The sequence below is a fragment of the Panthera uncia genome, chromosome E3 (genome assembly GCF_023721935.1).
Source record: "Panthera uncia isolate 11264 chromosome E3, Puncia_PCG_1.0, whole genome shotgun sequence".
Taxonomy (NCBI): domain Eukaryota; kingdom Metazoa; phylum Chordata; class Mammalia; order Carnivora; family Felidae; genus Panthera; species Panthera uncia.
The window spans coordinates 18,935,677-18,963,044 of NC_064815.1; the positions used below are offsets into that span (position 1 = coordinate 18,935,677).

The 27,368-nt window shown below is 43.5% G+C and overlaps 1 protein-coding gene and 1 long non-coding RNA gene across 3 annotated transcripts in view; one reads left to right on the forward strand and one right to left on the reverse strand.

Annotated features, from left to right (window-relative positions):
• Positions 1 to 327: 327 nt before the first annotated feature.
• Positions 328 to 7,810, reverse strand: LOC125928159 (uncharacterized). 2 transcript variants are annotated; one of them, XR_007459577.1, is made up of 4 exons: positions 7,714 to 7,771; positions 5,425 to 5,492; positions 2,766 to 2,878; positions 328 to 1,053 (listed from the first exon to the last, which is right to left on the reverse strand). It is a non-coding gene; the product is annotated as an uncharacterized LOC125928159 (long non-coding RNA). The 2 variants fall into 2 exon arrangements; XR_007459575.1 differs by lacking the exon at positions 5,425 to 5,492 and having other exon boundaries at positions 7,714 to 7,810.
• Positions 7,811 to 19,628: 11,818 nt separating this feature from the next.
• Positions 19,629 to 27,368, forward strand: part of VKORC1L1 (vitamin K epoxide reductase complex subunit 1 like 1) — a 63,431-nt gene continuing 55,691 nt past the window's right edge. The window contains exon 1 of the mRNA XM_049638750.1: positions 19,629 to 19,951. Coding sequence (XP_049494707.1) covers positions 19,758 to 19,951 — 194 coding nt within the window. The 5' untranslated portion in view covers positions 19,629 to 19,757. The remainder of the gene's footprint in view (positions 19,952 to 27,368) is intronic.

A 27,368-nucleotide genomic window follows, 5' to 3' on the forward strand; every position in this document is an offset into this window, starting at 1 on the left:
TTTCTGAATGTTTAAAATGTTTAGGCAATCTAATTACTGTATAATCCCAAGAAGACACAATTTGACTCCTAAATTCACTGAGTGGTATGCATTAAGTATGTACAGCTTTTTGTATGTCAATCATGCCTCAATAAAGTGGGGCTAAAAAAAGACACAACTTTAGAGAAAACAAACTATATAGGCACCCTTTTTCATTAACTTTAATCGTTATTAACTTACTTCAACCGTGATCTCATTAGGCCATAATGAAAATGATCATTTGTAACTCATCGGATTTGCTTAGACCCAAGCGCTATTGCTAATGTATTTTGCTATATCTAGAAGTGGAAAATCATTTTCTCTTTCCACTTTGCTTAAGTTGCTTCACAGCATATTTAGTTAAGCTTCATTCTGGTTCACCAGAACAAAGGCATCCCTGGCTGCCCTGGTGTGAATGCTCGCATTGTCTGACTTTATTGTGTCCTATTTCCGTGGGGAAAATTCCAGAGGTGGTGGGGGAGCAGACTTTACCAGCTCACAGCTTTCCTCCCTAACTAAATACTTGAGGAACAGGCATGGATTTAAGAATATGAGAGATAAGCCAAAGTAGGGCTGGAATCCTTTCTTGTGCCAATTATAGAATTGGAAGGGAGAGCAGAGAAGCAAAAGCATGGACCTGACCCCCAACTTTCTTGAAGACTTACCCAGTTCTCACCAAGTCCTTCTTTCTCTCCTTCCTCCCCTGTTTCCCTCTCATCTCCTTTTTTAGGTGTTCTGGGAACCAAAGGGAAGAGATACTAATCTTATTTCCATAAGCAATTTTTTTTTTTTTTTATGGAGGGGAGTCCAATAAACACTATTTCTGATAAAAAAAAAAACAAACCTGCTCAGCTCTCAAAATGTTGCTTTCTTCACTCTCCATTTTTTTTTCTTTTCTTATCTCTCAGCACTCAATTTCATGGAACACCTCTGGATACAAATTTCCTCCTTTGACTCTTGGGTCTTTTCAATGTGCTGTCTTATATTTCCATGTTGTTTATTTTGCATTTGGAATTAAAAGCTGTTTCATTTGGGCTGAGAGAAAGCATAAAGAAAAGCAGATGAATTATTTCTGTCTCCACTAGAGTTAACATCAACTATCTTTTCAGGTTTCTCCCCTATCCCACCTGTTCCATGAGAGTTGGCCAGTTGTAAAGTTTTATACTGAGTAGGAACAGTCAATGTTCTCCTCAGGTTTGAGTGTTTTTCATTTACTTCAAGAATAAAGTCACTTTCACCTCTATTTGATGAGCCTGGTCTCTATTCACCCAACTAGGAAAAGTACATGTGTTTTTTCTGTCCCCTCAGGCCTCCGAGGAAAGAGTTTGGAGCAGGGCCAAGCTATCCCAGCCTTTGCCCTCAATTGCACACAGAGTGGAGAGTCTCTTAGCTCAGGAGTCTGTGCTGCTCAAGAGTTTGCATAAACACAATGTTGAGAAATACCTCTTGTGGAGTCAGTGCAAAAGGCAAAGGACAAACTGGTTGCCCCCTGAGATGGAGACATTACCAAGCTGGCTTTAGTTGTTTCATATTGGACCCCCTGTGAGAATAGCTGACCTAAGTGTCACTCTGCTCTAATTACTTGGTGAGTTACTTAAGTCTCTTTGGAACCCAATTTCTTCAAAATTAGGGATGACACCACATGTTCCCTAAGATCCTTGCATCTTGGCTATTCTATGAGTTAATTAGTGAGTTTTGTTTTCCAATAAGCACACACCCAAAATAGTGCTGTGGTTCTCAAGGTAGGCCTTATGTGAGTTCCTATAATCTTGTAATCACCCAAAATAAGGGAGGAGTATTCAAGGGAAAAGATCCTTCCTTCCCTCCTTCCTTCCTTCCTTCCTTCCTTCCTTCCTTCCTCCCTCCCTCCCTCCCTCCCTCCCTCCCTCCCTCCCTCCCTCTGTCCCTCCTAGCTTTATTGTTTTCTGATAGTTTATAATTACTTTCTACAATCTTTTCTCTTTTGAGACTAGAGTTGACATTTACAAATAGCCATTTGAGCTAGCTCTTTGAAGAAGTGAGTGGTCAAGCATGATGCCACAACCTTGGCTACAACAGTTTCCCAGAGAGCAGTCTGTGAACTCTGAAATGCTGTCTGCCAGTCATGAAGCCACAGTTCACACTTCTTGCCAAATTCAAAATTCCATATGAAAAATATCCTTAATGTCAAAGGAGTAAAGCACTAGGGACTTCTCTTCCTTTTAATCTGTTTATTGTCTTAGTTCTGAAATTTTTAGCTGCTGACTTTGATGTCTGTTTTGGTAATATTCGATACTCCCACTACTTTTTTCTTTAAAACTTACTGACTTGTCCAGCTTCTTAGGAAGATCTTTTGTGTTTTATATGTCAACATATATAAACTAATAACTGGAGAAACATTCTACATGTTCCAGGTTACTTTAAAATTAGACCAAATCTTTATTTACAATTTACTTTTTAGCTTTCATCAAAGCAGTTAACCATTAAAGAGAATAGAATCTTCTGACCTTTCCACCATTTTTATGGGTTATAGCATGCCTCTTGGGCATGGATGAATGTTATAGGCAGGTGGTTTCTAGCCCAGTATAACCAGGATTACCATTTCTAACTACACCATTGTGCAGATGTAGAGTGAAAAGCTACTTGACAGGGAGCTATATTAGGAATTCAGGCAACATGCAGATGGCTGGATTTATTGGGCCCCTTTCATTTCAATCAGAAAATTCTATACTTCTGTGGTTCTGACCCTTTTCCTACCTTCTACATACCCCTGTTTTTGCAGGCAGCTTCTGACGTGCCTCCCAATAATCTTGCCTCCTGGCATTCACTCCCTTGTATAATGCCTTCCTCTTAAGTATAGGCTGGACCTGGTGACTTGCTTCTAAGGAACAGAATACACAAAGGTGATGCGATGTCACTTCTAGGACTGTTACAAAAGATTGGGACTTCCATCTCATTAGCACATTCTTTCTTGCTGGCACCCTCTCTTGCTCTTTCTGCTTGCTCACTCTGATAAAGTGAGCTGCCATATGGAGAGGAACTGAGGGTAGCCCGTGGACGACAGCTTCAGAGAATTGAAGCCCTCAGTCCAACAACCAGTGAGGAAGTGAATCCAACAATCAGAACAATGTAAGGGAGCTTTGAGGCAGATCCTTCTGCAGTCATGCCTTCAGATAAGACTGCAGCCCTGGCTGACAACTTGATGAAACCTTGTAAGAACCCAGAGAGACAGGACACAGCTAGGCTGTGGGTTCCTGGAAGCCTGGACTCCTGTCTGACAGAAACTCTGAGATGACAGGTATTGTCATTTAGGCCACTAAAGATTTTACAGTTGGGGGTCATCTGTTGTGCAGCAGTAAATAACCAACACTTCATCCAGGACTATCAAGAACCCTCAGTCTCTCTCTCGCTCTCTCTTTTTCTTTCTTTTTAATGTGTATTTATTTTTGAGAGAGAGAGAGAACAAGCAGGGTAGGGGCAGAAAGAGAAGGGACAGAGGATCTGAAGCGGGCTCTGTGATGACAGCAGAGAGCCCAACGTGGGGCTCAAACTTACGAACTGTGAGATCATGATCTGAACCGAGGTTGGATGCTCAACCAACTGAGCCACTCAGGCACCCCAAGAACCCTCACTCTCTTAAACTTGCTTCATCTACCAGGACTCCTTTCAGTGTGTCAAGTGTTTCATTTACAGATTTAATTTTACTGAAATTTGCTATCAAAGGGGTTGGACTCAGTCATCTCAAAAGATCCCCTCACCTATAAAGTTCAGAGTCAACTTCTTTGCTCCAAAAAAATAATCACTCACTTTTCATCCTCATGAAATAAGAAGGGTTAATTGGCCACAGTTGCTGGCACAAGACTAACTGGCTGGCTGTAAGAGGGCTGCTGGTGCGAGCGGGTTCAGGAGCAGGGTGAGCCGTCATGGCCCCTGCAAGCTCCTCTCACTTCCACCCTCTGGAGAAGCTCTGGTCCTCACTGCCAGCCACCCCCTCCCCACTGGGAGGGCTCCGACTCAAAAGCTTACCGTTTGTTCTTATTGTGGTTCCTGTCTTGTAGCATTATAGATATTTCTGTGATTTCTTTTTTGTTTCTTTTGAAAGGACACTTGAACTTATAGTAAAAAAAAAAAAAGTGCCTGAATTCTCCCTTCTCTTCTTCCTTTGAGGGCACTGAGACAGAGACAGTTTAAGTGGCAGCCAAGCCCTGGCCTCCTTCCTTCAAATGGTAGGGCATTGTTAACCCTGAAGTACCTCACTGGGAAATGAACTTTAAGCCTCCCTTAGAATGGTGACAATGATATGGGCACACCCTGGATGGCCTGACATCTCATGCTACCGCCTAAACCCTGCAGAGATGTGTGAAAGTGACACTGCTGGCTTGAAATTCTTCCCTATTTCCTTTTCTCTTATTTTTCTTCTTTTCTGTCCCCTTCTCCCTCTCTTCATACCACCTTCCTATATCACCTGCTATAGGCAAAGGCATTAAAAGAGGGTTTTTTGTGGAGGGAGGGAGCCTGGGTGGCTCATTCAATTGAGCATCTGACTTTGGCTCAGGTCATGATCTCTCAGTTGGTGGGTTCGAGCCCCATGTAGGGCTCTGTGCTGACAGCTTGCTCAAAGCCTGGAACCAGCTTAGGATTCTGTGTCTCCTTCTCTCTCTCCCCCTCCTCCAATTTTGCTCTGTCTCTCAAAAATAAATAAATGTAAAGATTTTTTTTAACTTAAAAAAGAGGGTTTTGGTTTTGTTTTTTATTTTTTCTGTTTTGTTTTTACAAAAACCATACTGATATACCTCAATTAAAAACAAACAAACAGGGGGGCCTCGGTGACTCATTTGGTTGAACATCCGACTCTTGATCTCAGCTCAGGCCTTGATCTCATCTCGGGGTGATGAGTTCAAGCCCCATGTTGGGCTCTGTGCTGGGTGTGAAGCCTTCTTAAAAAAAAAAAAAATATATATATATATATATATATATAGAGAGAGAGAGAGAGAGAGACAACATATATATAGAGAGAGACAAACAACAAATTCCAGAATTCTTTCTCTCTCAGCCCCAGGCATTCTAACAAGCTTTCATGATCCCCATTTTGAGGTTACAGTCTGTGTCCAGGGCCTGGTTGACAGGTTCCCTAGGGTACAGTGGAGGTTGTTGTGGAATAACAGATTTCCTGGGGCTACACGGGCCTGGAGATAAATGGAAGGTCACATCGACAGTCATGAATACGCTAAATGTCTCTCTGGGTCTTACTCTCACCTGCTGTGGTAGGATCGTCCTTCCACCATTAAGGCCAGTCTCCTAAGAATGTTTTACAGGTGAGAACTGGCAACTTTGCTACCCCAGGGCATCCAATGCATTCTTCCCCAGCCCCCACCTCCCAGCCTTGGTCTTCTTGGTTGATATCCACAGCCCTTTGACAGGACTTACACCTGCTGGGCCAGTGGCACCCTTGTAGACATTGGTATCCCTGTGGAGAGTACTGTGCCCTGAAGTCTCTAGAGTTAAAAAATGTTTAAAAGTGCCAGTATTGGTCAAAGTCTTACGGGCAAGCATCATATCAATTCAGGCTAATTAAAAAAAAAAAAAAAAAAAAGGAACGAGGAGTGCCTGGGTGGCTCAGTTGGTCAAGTGCCTGACTTAGGCTCAGGTCATGATCTCATGGTTCATGGGTTCAAGCCCTGAACTGGGCTCTGTGCTGACAGTGCAGAGCCTGCTTGGGATTCTCTCTCTCCACCCCCTCCTCGCTCAAAACAAATAAAGACAGAAACTTAAAAAAAAAAAAAAGGAAAAGAAAAGGAACTTCTTGTTAAAATGATATTGGATAGTTTTCAAAATTCCTGGATAACCAAAGAAAACATGATGAGGATGTCTCTAGACAGAAACAAACGTCCAGATCCTATCTGGGGGCTATTTCAGTGAAGAGATCCCTCTCCAAGATGCCCTGGCTGTACACCCAGACTGTCCCACTGACACCAGAAATCTGTCACTGTCACCTCCAGAAGAAATGAGATGGAGATGCTGCCACTGCATCTACTTCCTGACACAAGGCCCGTGGGTCTCCCCCATACATTACCTCCAGCAAAGCTGAGAAAAGCAAATGTCTAATGTTTTCAGCTCTTTCAGTGGGAGGTGGGCTCTGTCTCCTTAGGTGGCGATTGCCAAGTGTAAGAGCACTTTAGATCCTGGGTACCCCTGGGTGAGAACAGATGTCCACCGCAGTGGGGCTACATCCACTTGACACTTGAGTCCCCCAGCCTCCCCTGAGCCGCACTGACATTTGTGTACCAAAGTGCATGGTGTGGACCCCAGTGCCCATAGAATCACTTGTGAGAACTGCTTCTTCAGCCTGAGCTGTGAAGTCTGACTCCTGGTGATCTCTTTATGCCCCTCCTCATCTCCTCTAAAACACCTGCTGAAATCTGTTCCTGGAAGGGCTATCTCGCCCATCCAGGGTAACAGTCCCCCCACCACAGCCTAAGTCAAGGAAATCATGAAAACTCTTTCCTAAATACATGGAACATTTTGCCTATTTTCTAAACAAGCAAGTGGTTGAGGGGGTCCTGGTAGGTATGACAGAGTATCCCGGCAGGCAGAGCTGGGATTTAAATGTGTTCCGTGTCTGGGCCTAAGTGGTTCCCTTCCTCCCAAATATCTATCTGCATCTACTGACTTGTATGGGGAGACTCTGGGGGAAAATCAACTTCAGTCTTGTTTACAATTTACAACTACACTTGTCGGGACCAATGGAAGGAGACTATGGAAACTACCATATTCCTCATGGCACCTGGTGTGATAGCCACATGTTTAAACAGGGCCAGGGTGAGGAGGAAAGAGGAGGTGTATGCAGGAAACAGCCCTGGGTCTGATGTCAGAACCCATCCTAGGAGTGTGTTTTGCTCCAGGGAGAACAGCCATGTCTGTCAGTTGAGAAAAGATTTTACTACAATATGCCAGTTTAGGGCCCAGACAACAGTGTTCCAGCCTCCACAACTTAGCATAGTACTGAGGGAGGGAGTTGTTTTGTTTACTTGTTTGATTCTGTTACTTGCTTCTCAATGGACATTTGTGGTGGGGGGAATCAGCAGGTATTTGCCCCTCAGGTATGGGGTGACAGAAAGAGGCGGGGGGGGGGCAGGTCACTCAGAGGTGACTCCTTTGTGGAAATGTTGGGCTGCCTGCTAGAGTTTGGGATTGGTGGCAATAATGCTGCTGAGGCAGTGGCAGCAGTGGATTGCTGCCAGTGGGTGTGGGGTCTATGCACTGGAATATCTGAGAATGTGTGGGGACCGGCGGCTGCAGGGTCTTGGCTCAGCCAGCATGACACTAGCAATGGTGGAAGATTTACAGACAGTGAGGGTGTTTCAGGGAAATAGAGGCCAGAGGCAGTGGTGTATTTGGTCTCAGAGAGGCAGTTCTGAGGACCTGTGGGGCGATGACTGCACAGTGCCCATTCAGTAAGCAATAGAAAGAGTGATGATGATAATGGTGATAATAATAGGTAGTATTTATGGAGCATGGTGGCTACTATTCTAAGTGCTTTCCATGTATTTCTTCTCTTAGTCCTCACTACAACCCTAGTGAGTAGATATTTTTATCATCGTCCGTCTACAAGTCAGGCTTGGACAGGTTATATGGCAGATTGCATTTTCCAAAGATGGCTGCCACAATATGTCCTAACCCACGTGTTATTTTGCAGTGTGACTTTGATCCTCCTACCATTGAAAGATGGGGTCTATTCTCCTCCACGTGAATCTTGATCAGGCTTCTGAATCTCTTGTAACCTATGGAATGCAGCAGAAATGAGGCAATGTGACCTCAAAGCCTAGGTCACAAAGGAGATGCACTTTCCACCTTCTTTACAGAAATACTTATGCTGGGGGTGCCTGAGTGGCTCAGTCAGTGAAGCATCTGACTTCGGCTCAGGTCATATCTCATGGTTCATGTGTTTGAGTCCCATAAAGGGTTTGCTGCCCACTTCAGATCTTCTGTCCCCCTCTCTCTCTTCCCCTTCCTTGTTCATGCTCTCTCTCTCTCTCTCTCTCTCTCTCTCTCTCAAAAATGAATAAACATAATGTGGCAATAATGTTTATTCATTTTTTTTAATTTTTTTTTAACATTTATTTATTTTTGAGAGAGAGAGAGCACGAACAGGAGAGGGTCAGAGAAAGAGGGAGACGCAGGATCTGAAACAGGCTCCAGGCTCTGAGCTATCAGCACAGAGCCCGACGTGGGGCTTGAACCCACGGACCGCGAGATCATGACCTGAGCAGAAGTCGGATGCTCAACCGACTGAGCCACCCAGGCGCCCCTGTTTATTCATTTTTGAGAGAGAGAGAGAGAGAGAGAGCGAGAGAGCAAGCATGAGCGGGGGAGGGGCAGAGAAAGTGGAGACAGAATCCAACGCAGGCTCCAGGCTCTGAGCTGTCGGCACAGAGCCTGATGCATGGCTTGAACCCACAAACCATGAGATCATGACCTGAGCCGAAATTGGACGCTTAACTGACTGAGCCACCCAGGTGCCCCAAACATTTTTTTAAGAAAGAAATACTTATCCTTGAACCCTGAGCTACCATGGAAGCAGTCTGACTGCTGTGAGGCCACCATGCTGTGAGGAAGCTCAAACTTACCCACAAGGAGTGACCACATAGAGAGGTCCTGAAACTACCTGAAGAGGGAGAGATATCCAGCAAACCCCAGCTCCTCCACCCCCTGCTATTCCAGTTCCAACCACTGTCTGATTGTAACCACATGAAAGACACTGAGCCAACTCAAACCCTGCTGAAACTCCCAACCACAGAAACCATGAGAAATAATAAAATGATTGCTGCTGTTTTAAGCCACTAAGTTTTGGGATAATTTGTAATGCAGCAATAGATAAATAACAACTTGCCCACAGCATGTAAGTGGTGAGGCTGAAATTTGAGCCATCAGTCTGTTGAACAAAAAACACACATACACATGAAGGCACTTTTTTGAGATCTCCGGATATATACCTGGAGAGGAGAACTGATTCTTGGATAATCATCTAGTATTCGAATTTCACAAGATCCATTTATAATTTTATTGTGAAGTTGTTTGTACCTACAAGTTGAGGAGGTCTGAGATGTTCAAATTACATAGGAAAGTCAGATTTAAAAAATAGCTATGTCTGTTTCCTCTCTAGCATGTGAATGACAAGAGTAAAAAATGCTTCTCAAAGACTCACCCTAGAGGGGAGGGGCTGGTTAAAAAATGCTGATTCCCAAGTGCCACCTGAATCTCTGAATCTGAATCTCTTAAAGGTAGGACTAGGAATCTGAATTTTTACCACCTCTCCAGGTGATTCTTAAGTACATTAGAATTTGAAAACAGCTGCTCAACAATATCATTTAACCTGGAGACTATTCAAGGTGAGGCTTACTAAAATGCCCTCCTCAGGAAAATCATACACTCCCCAACCCTTCAATCAATGTTACTGCCTGAATTTGCCTGATCATAAGGATCACCTGGAGGGAGGTTTCACAAAAATGCACATTTCTAGGCATCTTCTCTGATGGGAATCAGATATGAAGCAAAGCCCAGGAATCTGCATTTTGCATTAGTTGTTAAATGTTCTTCTAAGTAACTACACAATTTGATGTGTTTCATGTAGTTATTGGAATACAGATCAGTTAAATTTGGGATAGCATTTACCCAAATGATAATCTTAGTCTTCAAATAGCAGTTTATTTTAAGCCATTGCTTTTGGAAAAACTTTCACTGAATGCTGCATTTTTCTTTTATACATAGAGACAAAGATTAAGATAACAAGAGTTAGCATTCATTGAGCACCTGGTGTGGGTCAGTCACCATGTATTTAAACCTTCCTCAAACCCTCTGAGGCAGGTATTACTGCCACCCCCATTTTATAGATGAAGATACTGAGGCGAAGGGTGATTAAAGCTTCAATTCCAACCTATGCTCTTAACCTATACAATCCTGCCCCTCTACTCTTATTCCAGACCAATTCCTTTGATGCTCAAAATGTGCCTTTATTCAACACTTTTGGAAATGTATTTCTTATATAAAAGAGGTTTACCTTGTGTTGTATCCAACTCATGGCCAAAAAGTTGCTAGAAGTCTCCTTGTTCCTAACCACCGAGGCATCTTCTAAAAAATATTTTCTATACCAGCAAGAAAAGATCACCAACACAATTATTAAATAAAGTAAAGATTTTTGTTAATGATTTTTTGATAATTTATTCTTGGGCTTCCTGTGAATTGTTGAGTTCAGAGTATCATGGGAAGTCTCTAATCAGGAAACAAAATTATAAACATTCATAAGAGTTGTGTTTGAAGACAGCTGCTTTTAACACATGGTTCCACTAAGAATTCGATACCTTGGCAGGGTTAATTTATTATGTATTTTGCTTTAAACAGAAAGCATGCACATTGATTAGATCAAAAGTATTCTTGCTCTCATATAGCAAGGAGAGTGTATATAAGAAAAGAAAGTGTGGTGTGCAGGGACAGCCAGGTACTGCTGGCATGTGGCTTCACTGCTGGCTGTGATATGGACTGTGAGCAAATTAACTCACCTCTTTAGGGGTGGCATTTTAGCTTCCTCAGAGAATCTCAGAAATCCTTAGGGAGGGAACCCTATAGAACCAAGACTTGCTGCACTCGCACAGATTGAATATTCTTGGTGATAGAATGCGGGAGAATGCAGAGACATTTAGGTTAGCCAAGCAGGATGAAAAATGGTCTGGAAATGGCCATGAAAAGGAGAAAGATGCCCCAACCCATCTCCTGCTGTGTCTATGGGGAAAACATTGATTAGGTCACAGCAGGTTTCCAGTGAGAGACTAGGTTTGGTGCATAAGAGAACTGGAGAGCTAGAATGAAAAGAATGTGTTTCAGTTACTCTTTCTGCATAATGTATAACCCCAAAGATTTAGAGGCTTAAAACATAATCCTTTTTTTTTTTTTTTTTTTTTTTTTTTTAATGGTTCTGGTATAGTTGACCGGATTCGGCTAGGTGATTTTCACTTGGGTTGCTCATGCTGTTAGTATGGTTGGGACTGGAGTTATCTCAAAGCCATCTTCAGTCCCATGTTGGGTGACTAATATTGGCTGTCAGCTGAGACCTGGGGCTGTTGGCTGGGAGATCTAAGTGCAGCCTCCCTGTGTGGCCTGGACTTCCTCCCAGCGTGGTGACTGGGCTCAAAGAGCAAACATTCCAAGAAGACCATGAAGAAGTATCACCTTTTATGATCTAGACTTGGAAATACAGAGGGTCACTTCTGCCATAGTTACAGACCCTCTTGGCTTCAAAGGAACACAGACTCAACCTTGACAGGAGCAGGGTCAACATCACAGAGAAAAGTGTGTTGCATGGGGAATCTCATTGCAACCATCTTGGAAAATACAATCTGCCACAGAGGGTGTGTACAAAGAGCAGAATATTAGAGCTCAAGAATTCAGAAATCTGGACGTTTGAAAGGATCGCAAAGGCCACTCCTATAGGCAATTTAGGTGGAATGGAAGCAAAGGTCATCAGAGTTGAGGGAGATCTGGGACGATGAGTCAGGGTAATTGCATGGCCATTGGATGGACACTGACATCCTCAGGAAAGCTAAGGGCTTGAGAGAGTGTGATAAAAGCAGAGAGAGCAAACAAAATCTTCTGAGTTTTGCCTTTGGGTCTGGGATGGTAAAGAAAGTAATCTCTGTGGGGAGGACTTCTCTTTTATGTGGGGAAACATATTTGCTGTGGGCCTATTTTTTTGTGCAAAGACACTAATGGTTAACATTTTTACAGTACTCATTCATTCATTCAAAATGTACTTCCTAAGTACCTACTCTGGTCAGGTCTGTCTTAGATGCTGACATAGATGCTGATACAGTGGTGAACAAAATAGACAAAGATCTCTACCCTTGTGAGGCTTATATTTTAGTGATAGAGACAAACATAAAAGAGGTTTTTTGTTTTAACGCTTAGTTCTTTGTCTTGAGAGAGAGATAGAGAGCAAGCAGGGGAGGGGCAGAGAGAGAGAGAGAGAGAGGGAGAGTGAGGATCTCCAGCAGGCTCCACACCATCAGTATGGAGCCCAACGTGGGACTTGACCCCACAAACCATGAGATCATGACCCGAGCCAAAACCAAAAGTCGGTTGCCTAACTGACTGAACCACTCAGGGGCCCCTAAAATAGTTTCTTTTCTTTTCTTTTTTTTTTTTTTTTGAAGAATAATGCACATTATATTATATAGTGATAAATACTAAAGGAAAAAGTCCAAATTCTCTGTGCATCTTAGATCATAGCACAGGAGTTAAGAGCATGGATCTGGGAACCAGACTGCTGGAGTTTGAATCCCAGTTCTGCAACTTATTAGCTGTGTGATTTTTGGCAGGTTACTTAGCTTTTCTGAAACTCAGTTTCCTTATCTGTACACCACTGAAAACAATAGTTTTTGCATCAACAGTTGTTGTCAGGATTAAATGAGCTAATACAGTAAAAGAACTTAGAACAGGATGACAGGGACAGGAGGCCCGGAGGGGGAAGTCACAGGCTTCAGTGTTCCTCCTGAAGCTCAGGGACCAAGCTTATCCTATCAGTCAGGGTACCTGTGCTGGGGTTCATAGATCTGGGGAGGAACAGATCTCAATGAAGACATGTCACAGGGGCCTCAGGCTGCCCCAGGGTAGTATGTGGGATGGCAGTGTGCAGATGAAATCTCAGCAGACTTCAGGATTTAACCCTGGGTTCAGCCTAGTTCAGACCACAGGGAAATATCTGTTTTCACCTGGATGCAGAAACAAGACCTTGGAACTTAGTTATACTGATAGAGTAGAATGGAAGGGGAGAGGTAGTGAATAATCCATTCATTGCATCCTAGTAACAAACAGAGCATCCAAGTGAAATTGAGAGGTGGTTTCCCACAGGGGAGCTACATAGGTGGAAAGCGGGAGACACCTGAATCAGACAGGCCTAGGTTTTAATTGAAGCCCTCCCCCCCTTTTTTTAAAAAAACTTCCAGTTAGTTAACACACAGTGTAATGTTAGTTTCAGGTGTACAATATAGCGATTCAACACTCCTGATACGAAGTTCTACCTCTTAAGTAATAGGGCGAGTTACTTAATCCTCTCAGACTTACTTTTCTCCTGAAAACTGGGGATAATGATACCTACCTTATACAGATCGTATGAAGTTTAAATACAACATATCAAGAGGCCGACAGTGTCTAGCTCTTAGATGTGTGCTCAGTGGATGGCTTCATCGCCTAGTGAGACAGCGGGTCATCCATGTACATAGGATGTTTATTGGTCCACTCCTCATCATTTAAAAATGAGCATTTCCTCTGTACTGGCAGTTATGAAATGATATCAGACTCTACTATCCCTTGAATGAGAAAATGACACATCCATCCCCTCTCAGTAGGACACTTACTTTCAGTGGTGTTTTCCTGAAGGGTCCTGGGAGGCTTGGGCTTTCACAGATCCTGCTATAGAAAGATTGCTGGTCAGCTACTTCCAGTACTGTCCTGCTATATCCTTGCTGTGACCTTTTCCCAAACAGAAAACGTAGAGTATAGCGTTCTAACTCAGCAAAGCAAGTTTGGGGTCATGAACAAGCTTATGAAAACCTTTTTGGATTTCTGGTTCTGGCATGGTAGATTGGGCCAACACAGAAAATGCAGAAATATTGGATAAAACATACCGGGAAAAAAAGCTTAACCACATAGCCATGCTTGGCAGGAAGAAAGGCACATCTTCAGGTGTTGATGAAAGATAGGCCTTCAAACCAGCCCAGGGATGGAACTGCAGTGGCCCAAGGGGATGTGGCCATGGATGCAGAGGCCCCAGAAAGCAAGGTGACAAGCTAGAGCAGAGATCCCTGCCAAGCCTCCGTGAAAGGGAATGGGGAGGGGTGCCTGGGGAACTCAGTCGGTTAAGCCTCTGACTCTTGATTTGAGTTCAGGTCATGATCTCATGGGTTCGTGAGTTTGAGCCTCGAGTCAGGCTCTGTACTGACAGCTCAGAGCCTGGAGCCTGCTTTGGATTCTGTGTCTCCCTCTCTCTCTGCCCCTCCCCTGCTTGTTCTCTCTCTCTCTCTCAAAAATAAATAAACATTAAAAAATTTTTTTTAAATAGAAGGAATCATACAATACATAGCCTTTTGTGTCTGGGTCTGTCTTCTTTCATTTAGCATGTTTTCAAGGTTCATCCATGTGGAAGCATGTATCAGTACTTCATTCCTTTTTTTTTAATTAGTTAATTTATTTTGAGAGAGAGAGAGTGCACGTGCATGTGTGCACATGCACGCACAAGTTGGGGAGGGGGAGAGAGAGAGAGAGAGAAAGAGAGAGAGAGAGAGAGAGAGAGAGAGAGAGAGAGAGAATCCCAAGCAGGCTCCTTGCTGTCAGCACAGACCCCAATGTGGAGCTCAGTCCCACAAACGGCAAGATCATGACCTGAGCCGAAATCAAGAGTTGGACACTCAACTGACTGAGCCACCCAGGCACCCCTATTTCATTCCTCTTTATGGCTGAATAGTAATATTCCACTGTATGTACATACTACATTTTGTTTATCCATTTATCAGTTGATGGACATTTTTTGGCCATTAGGAATAATGCTCCTATGAACACTCATGGATAAGTTTTTCTGTGCACACATGTTTTCAATTCTCTTGGATATGTGCCTAGGAATGGAATTGCCGGGTCACATGGTGATTCTATGTTTAACATTTTGAGACACGTTTTCCAAGTGGCTACACCATTTTACATTCCCCACCAGCAATGTATGACGTTTCCATCTGTGTATAAATTTTGAAGTTTACATTCTTGAATTGGAAATCAATCTCCCAGAGTTTTGCCCACCAGCCAGTGAAGACCCTGGCTGTCTGCTGGTACTGCGGAAAGGCTGGTGAACAGCTCTACCTGCCTGGGAGCAGAGGACCTTCCTCTGTACAACAACAGGGGCTCTTCTCTGTGAGCCCTCAACAGGAACACCTAGCTTCCCACACAACAGCCTCACCTAGCTTCCCACACAACATGAGCTCTGTGAGGCAATGGCTGTTGCTCATCTTCTCTATGGCTCCAACCCTTGCAATTGTTCCTGGCACGTTGTAGGTACTCAATAAACATTTGTGAAATAAGTGAATGGATTAGCCTCCTACTTTGTCTGCCTCGTTCCCTCTTCATGCATTTGAGAATATCACTTTTTCATTCTTTGGGAGGACTGCTCCTTTACAGAATCTCCTGTGGGTGTGTGGGTTTGTCATAGCCAGCACTCTTTCTAGCTGCAGGGCCCATGAGTGACCTAAGGCTGGTCAACCTGGAATTCTTCATCAGGATTTTTAAAATTGGATTTAAGGGATGGCAGGCAGTTCCCTTCTGGTAGGAGAAAACAAAGATGCAAGATGGAGGAACCAGTAGCCACTTTTCCTTCCGAATGCACACAGCTGGCCTGAGAGAACAAAATCAACACACAGAGGTGGGAAGATGGGCAGAGAGAGTCCTGATGGGGTTTGAGTCCCTGGCCTGGTGAACTGAGTTTGTATTACCAGAATCCTCACTATTACAATAGAGGTGGGAAAGCCTTCCAGGAGAAAGAGATATCTAAGCTGTGAATAAGTAGGAGTTTGACATTTCCAAGGTGAGAGGTAGTGGAATGTATGCGAGGAATTCACAGTCTCTTCTCTTTTTTTTTTTTTAATTTTTTTTTTAACGTTTATTTATTTTTGAGACAGAGAGAGACAAAGCATGAATGGGGGAGGGTCAGAGAGAGAGGGAGACACAGAATCTGAAACAGGCTCCAGGCTCTGAGCGGTCAGCACAGAGCCGGATGCGGGGCTTGAACTCACGGACCGTGAGATCATGACCTGAGCCGAAGTCGGCCACTTAACCGACTGAGCCACCCAGGCGCCCCAATTCACAGTCTCTTCTATTGTTCAGCAACAAACACAATTAAAAAAAGACAAGTTCAGTTGGTTGAGCATTTGACTCTTGGTTTCAGCTCAGGTCATGATCTCACAGTTTGTGGGTTCAAGCCCCACATTGGGCTGTCTACTGTCAGCATGGAGCCTTTGGATCCTCTGTCCCCCTCTCTACCTGTCCCTGTTCTGCTCATATGCATGTAATTTCTCTCTCTCTCTCTCTCTCTCTCTCAAAAATAAATAAACATTTAAAAAAAAAGACACAGTGTGGCAGAGGATATCTCCAATACACATATGGACTCGTATCCACAATATATAAAGAACTTCTATAATCCAATAAGAAAAAGACAGACAACATATTTTTTTTCTTTAAGTGGGAAAAAGATCTGGGTAGGCACTTCACAAAAGAGAACATTTATGTACTCAATAAGCATATGAAAGGTGCCCCAATTCATTAGTCGTCAGCAAAGGCTATTTTAAAGCCATAACAAAGGGCACTCGGTGGCTCAGTTGGTTGAGTGTCCAATTCTTGATTTCAGCTCAGGTCATGATCTCACCGTTTGTGGGGTTGGGCCCCACATTGGGCTCCTCGCTGACAGCACAGAGCCTGCTTGGGATTCTATCTCTCCCTCTCTCTCTGCTCCTCCCCCACTTGCATTCTCTCTCACACACACACTCTCTCTCTCAAAATAAATAAATAAACTTTAAAAAAAACACAAAATGAGATCCCTCCAGAGAACCACCAAAATGTGTAAAACTAACAGCATTGGCACTTCCAAGGGTTGGTGAGAACATAGAGTATAAAGAAATCTCAGACATTGCTAGTGGGAGTTTTAATTGGTATAACCACTTTGGAAAACCGTTTGGTAGCTTGGTGGCCCTGGTGATACACTGTTCAGATCTCCCTTCAAGAGAGCCTGCTGCAAGGAGGCTAGTTGGCCAATAGCTCCAGCTGCCACACTTTTAGACCCACCCCAGTGTTCATGCTGAGGCCATGCTTTTTTCAGGCTGCTCCCGGCCCGTGACTGTGCATGGCAGAGGTCCTAGTTCCAGGCCATCCTACACTGCACACAGCTCCTATGATGGACAGTTTGTACACTGGGCTCCCTGTCAGCCTGGCTGAGACTGTGGAGTTTTCACAGCAGTCAGATCTGCACTGTGGTCTGGAGGTTCCCCATGTCTACTCTTCCTCCCTCTCTCCTTTAGCCTTCACGGGCAAGGCCCCCTGGAAATGTCTTGCATATCTAATTCTACCCTGGCATCTTCTTTATGGAAGACCTGAATTGACAGAGGCAGTAATTACTAATTCCGTCTGACTCTAATCCCACTCATGGGGTTATTACCAATAGAAATGAGTGTTTATGTCCACCAAAAGACGTTTATAGAATGTTCATGGCAACTTCATTCATAACAGCTAAAACAGGATAAATGTCTATCAACAGTGGGGAGAGAATGGACAAATAAAACTGTGGTTATTCATATAATGGACTATAACACAACAATGAAAAATAATAATAGCTATGTGCAATTATTAATAATAAACCTCATAGACATCATGATGAGTGAAAGAAGCCAGATAATCAACAGATCTCATCAAGTCGGGAAAGGGATACAGAAGGAGAGAGGTTGCAGCAGAATGAGTCCACTCAGATTTATGGAAACCACTAGAGAGAGTAGTGATTTTTTGAGGACTGTGGTAGACAGCCTGTAAGATAAACTCCCAGTGATTCCCTCTCCTGGTTTCCATGTTTTTGTGTAATCCCCTCCCTTTCATTGCAGACTGAACCTAGGGACTAGCTTTTTTTTTTTTTTACCTCCCAGCTTTATTATGATATAGTTGAAATATAACATTGTGTAAGTTTAAAGTGTACATGATTTGATCATTTTGTGATCAAATTGATTGTGAGATGTCCACCGCAATGAGGTTAGTTAATGCATCCATCACCTCACATAATTTGTGAGTATTATGTGGTGAGAACATTTAAGATTTACTCTCTTAGCAACTTTCAGGTATATAATACAGTATTATTAGCCACATTCACCATGTGGCACCTTCGATCCCCAGAACTTATTCATCTTATAATTGGAAGTTTGTACCCTTTGATCAACATCTCCCCATTTCCCCTAACCTCTAGCCCCTGCCAATCACCAATCTATCTGTTTCTGAGTTTGGCCTTTTAAGATTCTACATACATGGGAGATCATATAATATTTGTCTTTCTCTGTCTGACTTATTTCATTTACCACAATGTCCGCAAGATTCATCAGTGTTGTCTCAAATGATAGAATTTCCTTCTTTTTTATGGCCGGATAATATTTCATGGTATATATAATACCACATTTTCTTTACCCATTCATCCCTGATGGACACTTGAGTTGTGGACTAGCTTCTAAGTAATAGAGTAAGTAAAAGTGATGGGCTGTCTCTTCTGAGATTATATTACAACAAAGACTGTGACTTCCATCTCCCTCTCTTATCCCTTGTCTTAGGGGAAGATAGCAGCTTTTTATGGAGGGGTACATGTAGCCAGGAACTAATAAAGAACCAGAGGCCTGTGAATGGCATTTGAGTGAGCCCGAAAGAGGATTCTCCAACTTTGAGATGCCTGCAGCCCTGACTCACGAGTTGAATGTGAGAGACCTTGAGCCAGAGGACCTAGCAAAGTGGTACCCGCATCCCTGCCCCACAGAAATTGTGAGAAAATAAGGGATTTTTGTTTTAAGCTGCTAACGTTGGGGTAATCTGTTACCAACAAGGACATTGCTTGTTACTCAAAATCACTATGTAAAGCTCCTGAAATCTCTGAGAACTGAAACCAGGGAAAAGCTGGCCATCCCCAAGAATGGTGTGTTTCTTTCTTCTTAGAGACCGTGAGAATCACACACACATGTTCTCCTTTTAGTTGTGATCACCAGGAAGCTCAGAGCCAAATTTATGGTTCAATCTTAATAATTATGCAAGACTCTATGGCCTGCTTACCTGTGTTCTTACTCCTGGTCTTTCTTTTTATTCTGATTTGTCTTTTTCTTTTTCCTGTTTTTTTAGTTCGTTTTTATATTTTTCTATATTACATTAATTATGTTAACCCATCTCAAGTTCAACTTACAGAGAAGCAAGGCATTCATAACTTTGTTGTTTTTTTCATAAATAATTTAAAAAATATTTAAGTTTGCACCTGTTGAACACGGAGGTGCTTGGAGGTTGTGGGGAATATCAGGTAATGGAAGCATGGTTCTGGAACTCCAGGCATTGGCCCGGGTTAATGTGGATTGGGTCCAAAAATATCAAATGATGACAAAAAAGGAAAAAGGGATGGCAATGATCGCCACCCCCCAGGGGGAGGGGCCAAGGGCTTACTCAGTCACACGTGAAATTTATTATTCGCTGCACCCAGTCCCCTAAAGCCCTCAGGCACCTCACCGCCCTCATGACCCCTCCCCTCCCCTCACGACCCCTCCCCTCCCCTCCCGGAGCCCCGCCCCTCTATCCTCTGGCCACGCCCCTCCACTCTGCCCCGCCCGCCGCGCGCGCCGCGCCGCCTCTGTCTCCTCCTGCCGGCCCGGCCTCCCGACGGTTGCGCGCTCCGCCCCCTCCCGCCGCGCCCGCGCGCGCCTTCCCCGCCCCGCCGGGCTCTCTCCTTTCGGGGCGGTTGGGCCGCGCGCCTGTGGGGGCGGGGCCCAGAGGAGGCGGTCGAGCCAATGGGGCGCGGCGGCGGCGGCGGTGGTGGCGGCGGCAGCGGAGGCGGTGGCGGTAGCGGCGGCGGCTGGGTCGGGCCCCGACGGGCGGCGGCGGCTGAGGTGGAGGCGGAGGGAGGCGGCGGCGGCGGCGAAGGAGGCGGCGGCGGCGGCGGCGGAGGGGGGAAGATGGCGGCGCCCGTCCTGCTGAGAGTGTCGGTGCCGCGGTGGGAGCGGGTGGCCCGGTATGCAGTGTGCGCCGCCGGGATCCTGCTCTCCATCTACGCCTACCACGTGGAGCGGGAGAAGGAGCGGGACCCCGAGCACCGGGCCCTCTGCGACCTAGGGCCTTGGGTGAAGTGCTCTGCCGCCCTTGCCTCCAGGTAGCCCGGTTGGGGGGAGCGGGCCGGGAGCGGCCGAGCGGGGTGAGGGCGGAGGCTGGGGGTGGGGAGCGCGCGGCGGGAGCTCGGGCCTGGGGGGCGGCGGGGACCGGGCCGCGGAGGGACCGACGGCGCTGCGAGCCTGGCCGCGGCCGGGGGCGGCGGCCGGGGGCTCCGGCCCGGGGGACGGCCCGAGTTCAGGCTCCCGGGGTGGAGGCGGCGGGGCCGCGAGACCGGCGAGGAGGGATGAGGTGGCAGAGTGCAGCCGGGAGGCCGGAGCGGACCGGGAGCAGTTGGGCCGGCTGGGGCCGGGCTGGGAAGGAGCGAGAGGGGTTCGCGGAGGGTGGGTCCCGGCCGGCGTGACAGATTTCCTGGTTCTCGCCGGGGAAGGCGGGTCGAGCGTGTGGGACCCTGCCGTGGGAGCGGTGAGGTCAGTGTCCACCCCTCGTCCCGGCTCGCTGCAGCCGGAGGCTGTGCGGCCGGCGTGGGCTTGGGTTGCATTTCCCACTGTCTTCTCAGTGCTAGGACAGGTGTTTCTGTGGTCAGGCCTCTTTGTACTCTATAGCGCTAATGAGAATTTGCAGACTTCTTGAGACGGTGACATTTGCAGGCAAACACGAATTTGACCCTACTCTGGAAGAAGATACCGGCACTTAACATACCTGATTTCTTGGATTTCCCCTCGTATATTTCAGTGTGCCTGAGAGGGGGAATTGGCCTGAGTTTGGGTCTAGTTTAAGCTTCATTTGAGTAAAAGGGAGTATGTCATGTGTAGTGGTAGTGTTTGGAGCATTTGGTGACTTTTAAACGTTGCTGATTAGTATAATGGGATACCCATAGAAGATTAAAAATACACGCCTTGCCTAAGTGGAGGGATTGTTTTTGTTTTTGTTTACTGATAACTTTAGGTTTTTTAAAATGTTGTAGTGATTTATCTGTTATATTTTATTTTCTGCGTTAGATTTTCCAAGGCAAGTTACTTTGGAAAAAAAGAGGAATTTACATCTTAAAGTGGCGGCTTTTTTTTTTTTTTTTAAATTAGTGAGGGGGGTTCATTAAAAGTAGCAAAAGTGAAAATGATTTCAGAATTGATAGGTTACAATTTTTATAAAGACATACGATGCTTAGTATTTGCATTTCTTAACAGTAGTCATATTTGAACAGTTTCTTCCCCTCCTGTTGATCCGTAATTGCTAGGTAGATGGTAATGTATAGCTCACTAGTTTATTTTGACCTACATATTGGTGATTACATGAAGAAGCAAGCATGGGAGTTTGTCTTGTTACTATTTACAAACTGCAGGCAGCCAGTCTTTTCCAGTTAGACAGCTCTATCTCATTTGCCCTTAAAATCCTGTTGCGTTAGTGAGAAAATAGTCATCATTATTGCTACATTAAACGCAGTGCGTTTAAAATGTAGATATTAGTTAACAGTTAAAATATATCAATGTGACAAAAGCTAACATTTTTGATTGGGTATTTTGAACCAAGTTAATAGACTTAATAGACTCAGCGTCTCTTTGAGAGCCACTGAGTGTATTTTATGCAAACATTTTTATGTTATTTTCACTTCCATTGGAAAGGACTTTTACACTTAAAAGTAGCTTGCACCCAGAGTTAGTTGAATAAATATATAGTGAAAAGACTATCCAGCAGTATATTTTAAGTAATTTTTAAAAAGAAGAAATAAAAATAACTTTTGATATTAGGTGAGTATGGAGTTTAGGCAGAATTATTACCAGTTTTAGATTTTGCAAACACTGTAGTCTATAATAAATTTAACTGGGCCTTTTAACATGTGGGCATGGAAAGACTGTTTTATGTTACCCAAACTGTGTGGTTAAGTTCTTAAAATTGATTTTCCTTTGAGAAGGCATGTTTTGAACCATGTAATAAGTGCAGACTCTAGGTATTTTCAGTTATATGTCATTTAAGGTCCATGTTTTTGTGCTCTTTTTTAAATTTTAATAAAGCACCATAAAGTAATATAAAAGTAAGACTAAAAATAACTGGATCTTAAAAACCATAGTTTTAAATGTGAATTTAATACGTTGTTATTGCAACTAACTTTTAGTTACATAAAATAAGTTTGATGCTTGCTAAAGGAGGATAGGTAAGAAATAAAACGTGGCTAACAAAAGGAGTAAATAACTTATTTGCCTTATACACAATAAAATTATTTTCAAGAAATTTATCCAGTTTGATCAGCCTGTTTATAAACTGCTTACAAAACTATGTGTGTGTGTGTATATATATATATATATATATATATGTATATGTGTATACCGTGTGTGTGTGTGTGTGTGTGTGTGTGTATTTAATGGAGGTACAGAAATTTGGAAATTAAAGTGGCTTGCGTCTGATTTATAGACCAATTTTTTTTGTATATAGTTAGAATAAACATTGTTAAAATTTTTTATTTTTTCAGAGAGGCTTTAAATAAAATCAGATTATCGGAGACCTCAAGTAATTCTTTTTTTTTGACTTAATTGTTGATTGCCACTTAGTAGAGGTATTAAAAATGTGACTATTTTAGGAAAAGGAAGTCTGAGCCCGTGTTAGAATGAGTAGAATTGCAGATAAAAGATGAGGAAAGTTACCTGATGAATCCTAAAGTAAGCCCCCCCCCCCCCAGTGTTAACTCATGTGACTTTGGATTGCTAAATCCCACTTTATTCTCATTTTTCAGTCCTTCAGTGTCTTAATCCAAACAGAATAGAGATTAAAGAGAGAATTTTAGGTGGGGATGTATCTGTGTTTGTAAAGTCCTCTAGTATTTAGGAAGGCATCATTGTCTTAAGGGAATAGTTTCCAGACTTTGGATTTCAAAGGAAATTATTGGGGCACCTGGATAGTTCAGTTGGTTGAGCATCTGACTCTTGTTTTCATCTTGGGTCATGATCCCAGGGTCATGGGATCCAGCCCTGCGTTGGGCTCTGTGCTGAGCATGGAGCACAGCCTTAAGCCTGTGCTTAAAATTCATTCTTTCTCTGTCTCTCTCCCTCTCCCTCCCTCCCCCTCTCCTACTCCCCTCCCCCTCCTTCAGCCCTCCCTCCCACTCTCCCTCTTCCCCTCATCCCTGAGTGTGCTCTCTTTCTCAACTAAAAATTAAGCAAAAAAAAAAAAAAAAAGAAGAAGGCACCTGGTGGCCCAGTTTGTCGGGCATCCGACTCTTGGTTTTGGCTCTGGTCATGATCTCAAGGTTTCGTGGATTCAAGCCCCACGTGGGGCTCTGCACTGGCAGCAAGGAACCTGCTTGGGAATCTTTCTCTCTGCCTTTCTCTGCTACCCAACCGCCCCCCGCCCCCCCCCCCCCCCCCCCCCCCGCGCTCTCTCTCTCTCTCACAAAATAAATAATAAACTTAAAAAAATTGTTTTTAAAGAAGAAATTATCCACCACCACCCCAAATTGGGTGCATTGGAGTTACTAATTTTTGTTTTGTTTTGTTTTGTTTGTTTTTTGTTTTGTCAGGTGTAGCCAATAAAAACAGTAACATATCACTAGCTACATTCACTATCATTTTATTTTAAAAAAGGATATTTTTGGGGCGCCTGGGTGGCTCAGTCGGTTAGGCGTCCGACTTCGGCTCAGGTCATGATCTCACGGTTCGTGAGTTCGAGCCCCGCATCAGGCTCTGTGCTGACCGCTCGGAGCCTGGAGCCTGTTTCGGATTCTGTGTCTCCCTCTCTCTGACCCTCCTCCATTCATGCTCTGTCTCTCTCTGTCTCAAAAATAAATAAACGTTAAAAAAAATTTTTTTTAAATAAAAAAAATAAATAAAAAAGGATATTTTTGGGGCGCCTGGGTGGCTCAGTCGGTTGAGCGTCCGACTTCAGCTCAGGTCACGATCTCGCGGTCCGTGAGTTCGAGCCCCGCGTCAGGCTCTAGGCTGATGGCTCAGAGCCTGGAGCCTGCTTCCGATTCTGTGTCTCCCTCTCTCTCTGCCCCTCCCCTGTTCATGCTCTGTCTCTCTCTGTCTCAAAAATAAATAAACGTTAAAAAAAATTTATAAAAAAATAAAAAAATAAAAAAGGATATTTTAACTCAAATAATTTGAGAGGACAGAATTTCAGAATAAAAGACCTCTAAATTGAATCATTTAGGGGCACCTGGGTGGCTCTGTTGGTTGAGTATCCACTCTTGCTTTCAACTCGGGTCATGATCCCAGGGTCATGGGATCAAACCCTGCATCAGGCCCTGCTGAGCCTGCTTCAGATTCTCTCTCTCCCTCTGCCCCCTCCCATACCATCTCTCTGTAAAGTAAAATGAAATAAGATTGAATCATTTAGCTTTATTAAAAAGTTTCCTTTCTTATTATTTTTCCTCATTTTTATACAAATCAGTAAAAAGTCTGTTGCAAACCTGCACCAGCCTTCCAGCCAACATTCAGTAGCCCCTGTTTTGTGCAGAGCTCAGATCCAAAGATTCTTGGTGGGCTCCTAGTTCTGCTGCTTGTTAGACTGTGACCTCAAGCTGGTCACTTACCTTCAGGGAGCCTCCATTGCTACATATGGTAAATGGGGCTGTTAAAACCTGCTTTGCCAGAGGATGGTGGGATTAACAATGATAGGAGGAATGAATACCTGGATAGTACCTGGAATAAATTATATACTCAATTATGGCTGTTGCCATTGATTGGAGATGTTACTTTTTTTGCAGTATCTGATAATAAATGCCTTTAAGTAATGTAAGTTGTTTGTTTAAGGTATAGTCATTTGTGTATTTAAAAAAAAATTTTTTTAATGTTTATTTTTGAGAGACAGAGACAGCATGAGCGGGAGAGGGCAGAGAGAGAGAGGGAGACCCAGAATATGAAGTAGGCTCAGCACAGAGCCCGAAGCGGGGCTCGAACTCACGAGCCGTGAGATCATGACCTGAGCTGAAGTCGGACGCTCAACTGACTGAGCCACCCAGGTGCCCCAGTCATTTGTGTATTTTTTAAATGTAAATTATTATACTTTATTGTTCCCTCCATGCCATAGTATAAAGACTTAAAGTCCATTTAAAACAATTTCAGAAGCATGGCAAGAGAAACAATATGATATGCAGAATATTCTTTATAGGTATTTTCTGCAAGTTACATTAGACCCCCTTCTAAGAAAGGTTTTTTTTGTTAAGAATAATACAAGTTATCTTTAAAGATTAATAGGCTTGGCAATTCTACATTTTTAAAAGCTGTAAAATAGTATTTGAAAGCCATCAACTGTAAAATAGTATTTGAAAGCCATCAACTCCTCAAAAAGTTGCCTTCTTTTGCAAAATGTTGGTTTAGTACTCCTCTCATGACAGAAAAAAAAAAGTAGTAGTGCCATCTACTTACTACCCCTTTGTTGAAATCTTCCTTTTTTTTTTTTTTTAAAGTAGGCTCCACTGCTCAACGTGGGGTTTGAACTCATGAGCCTGAGATCAAGACTCACATGCTCAGCCAGGCACCCTGAGATCTTACATTTTTAGAATAGAACCTTGAAGTTTTTGGTGCTCCTCGCTTTGTCCACCTAGACTCAGAGGTTAAACAATTTGCCCAGGGTAACACAGTTACAGCAGATTGGGACTAGAAGCCTGGCTTCCAGAGTACTTGTTTAGAGACCCCGCCTACATTTTTTTTCAGTTAAATTCTTGTATAGATAATGCATTTGCTGCTTCAAATTCAAAGATACTAAGCATATATGGTGAATAATCTCCTTCATAACCCTGTCACCCAAACATGCAGTTGTCCTCCATCAGCAACTGTGAAACTTTCCAGAGCTTTTTGTGCACATACAAGCATAAATATGACCGTATTAGTCTTCCCATTTTTATTTTATTTATTTATTTTAAATATTTATTTTAAAGAGAGAGAGCACAAGTGGGGTGGGGATGCAGAGAGAGAGGGAGACAGAATCCGAAGAAGGCTCCAGGCTCTGAGGTGTCAGCACAGAGCCTGATGTGAGGCTCAAGCTCATGCTCTGTGAGATCATGACCTGAGCCAAAGTCGGACGCTTAACCAACTGAGCCACCCAGGTGCCACCCCCATTTTTAAACATAAATTATCATATTATATATCCTGATGTGTACCTTACTTTTTGTTAGCATTCTTTCCATCACATATTTTAAGTGCTTATATTCACATTTGTTATGTTGTTAATAATTGCTGATATGTAAAAGAAAATTTGTTCTAGTAGTTTGTTTTGACTGATATGAACCTAATAAATAAAATATAGGTTCTTATGTTACTATTGTTTCTTGGTATGGAAATTTCAGAAGCAGTACAGACTTAGAGTACAAGAGGAAAGGAGGCATATCCACAAAGGGTGACCAGACTGCCATGCATTAGAGATAACTGTGAAAACTTAAGATAATACTTACTGTGTGCTAAGCAGTGTTCTAAATGCTTTACTTGTATTATTTAGTTCTCATAACAGTCCTATGAGGTGCTTTTATCACTGTTTTACAGATGAGAAAACTGAGGCACACAAAATACAAATGAAACTTGATTTAGGTAATACGATGGCAGAGGCCTGATTCTAACCCAGGCAGTCTGTCTCAATATTAGATTGAGTGATCTAATATTGACAGAGTGACGCCCATATCAGCCAAATTTTTAAAACTATGCCAACCTTGGTGCCATTTTTTTTTAACATCTGTATGCCAAAATGCCTAGTGTTTGTATTATAGCTTTTACTTTTTTAGAGCAATTTTTTTAGAAAAGTAAGGACATAACTATGGAGGTATGGTATATAAGAAGTTGTTTCTGGAGTGGTTGCCTTCTAATCCTCAACTTGTGAAGATAAGGAGTTTGTCACACTTAGTGAACAGGTATGCAGTGGGGTGAGCTATCAGGAAGACTTAACATAATTGCCAAGGAAAGGAAGATAAAGGGCATCTAGGCACCAGAGGCGGGGAGGGGAGAAAGTTAGTTTGAATTCGTACTAGGGTGGGGTAGCCCTTTCTGAGAGAGATGTTGAGTCATGGACCTACTGTACATGGAGTCAGGAGAATTGGGCCTGGGGTGTGGTGCTGGCTAAATCACCATACAGAAGTAGGAATTTAACAGGGATTCATTTCCTTGACAATTTGGAAGACTTTAGGGAACAGTATTGGGAAAGGCAGAAAACGGTGGCCCTTTGGGGGGACTAGCAAGTGGCCATATTTGGATGTAACATAGACCCACCTGGGTTGGGAAAGGACTGGAATCTAGAGCTTGTCCCGAAAAACGCAAAACCAGGCATTCTTATAAACCATGTGTTCTTGCAAACTTGGACAAAACTTAAAAGCACTGAGCCTTGGGTTTCTCTTCTATATAGTATTTGTATTCAGTTGCACTAGATTGGTGTTAGATTATCCGTTTTCAAAATTCATTCCCCAAACTCCTAGTTGTGTGGTGGTACAACAGGGATTTCATAAGCATTTGATTCACATTTTAACATGTTAAACTTTAAAA